Source organism: Palaemon carinicauda, chromosome 32, assembly GCF_036898095.1.
Source record: "Palaemon carinicauda isolate YSFRI2023 chromosome 32, ASM3689809v2, whole genome shotgun sequence".
NCBI classification, from domain to species: Eukaryota; Metazoa; Arthropoda; class Malacostraca; order Decapoda; family Palaemonidae; genus Palaemon; species Palaemon carinicauda.
In genome coordinates, this window is record NC_090756.1 from 23,786,862 (window position 1) to 23,788,184 (window position 1,323).

Genomic DNA, 1,323 nt, shown 5'->3' on the forward strand with positions numbered 1-1,323 from the left:
ATCTATGGTGGATAACGGGGGAGGGTGGGCTGTGGCACCCTAGCAGTACCAGCTGAACTCGGTTGAGTCCCTTGTCAGGCTGGGAGGAATGTAGAGAGGAGAGGTCATCTTTTTTTTGTTTCATTTGTTGATGTCGGCTACCCCCCAAAATTGGGGGAAGTGCCTTGGTATATTTATGTAAGAAGGCCCACGACTTACAAAGATCCAGACAACAATTTTAACTGAACGTAAAGATAAGATAAAGAAATACTGTCATAAAACAATATACTGTATCATAAAACCCAATATTTTTCATATGAAACCTGAATATTTGACTTTTGTAGCTGGAAATCATAGGTATGGAATTCAGGTTAGGTCTACCCCATACCAAAATTCAACGAAATTTGTTGCAAACAGCTTCTTGGAACCTATTAAATTTGCAAGTTGATGACCTTTTGCAATATCCTGTATATTTCAGTACATTACAAAAACCCGCTTATTGCATTTTCTGTATCATACTTGCTCTTTGGAAACTATAAGTTCATTAATACAGGTTAAGTATACATTCTAATTTTGCAATTTAGTTCACAGATTGTTACATGCATTTAATATATGTTCACCTCTCACAAACAGGTAATCTTCCCGAACATAGAGGTGGAGGAGGGCACGGAAGGGAAGGTCAGACATCTTAAACCCGGAGATTACGTCTCTGTGGTCGTGACGGACGCAAACTCCCAGGTGCTGAAAGGCTTTCCTCTCAAGGTTTCGTCTATTAAGGAATTCTACAGTTCCAAGAATCTCAAGGTTGAAGAAGACGCCATGTTAGAACTCAATCTTTTGTAGTGGTGGGCGATGTGGTAACGTCCTTGTGAGCTAAGGATGGGGGTTTGGGGGAGCCTATAGGTCTATCTGCTGAGTCATCAGCAGCCATTGCCTGGCCTCCTTGGCCCTAGCTAGGGTGGAGAGGGGGCTTGGGCACTGATTATATGCATATATGGTCAGTTGCTAGGGCATTGTCACTGTCCCCTGTCTTTACCATTCATGAATGACCTTTAAACGTTTAGTGTGATTAACTTTGTAAAGTTTCTGTATTTATTAAAAGTTTATAACTGCTTAATGGTTAAGATTGTATATTACACATTTTTGAACACTTATTTTTCATTTCTGTGGTGCCTTAATATCTTCAATGATTGATGAACTGGTATACATATACTGTACGCAAAACAGGAGTCATTATTTCAAATTCAGCAGACAACCCAACCAAAAATTTACCTTAAGTGAAAAATACAACAAATATCTTGACCAAAAAAAAATCACCTTCAATAGAAAGTTATTCAAAGACAC

General features: G+C 39.0%; 1 protein-coding gene across 3 annotated transcripts in view; it reads left to right on the plus strand.

The window, feature by feature from the left end:
* Window positions 1-1,129, plus strand: part of LOC137625330 (mitochondrial tRNA methylthiotransferase CDK5RAP1-like) — a 43,092-nt gene extending 41,963 nt beyond the window's left edge. For all 3 annotated transcript variants that reach the window (XM_068356168.1, XM_068356169.1, XM_068356170.1), the window contains one exon: window positions 613-1,129. In XM_068356168.1, the coding sequence (XP_068212269.1) occupies window positions 613-822 (210 nt within the window). In that variant the 3' untranslated portion in view covers window positions 823-1,129. The remainder of the gene's footprint in view (window positions 1-612) is intronic.
* Window positions 1,130-1,323: the final 194 nt, after the last annotated feature.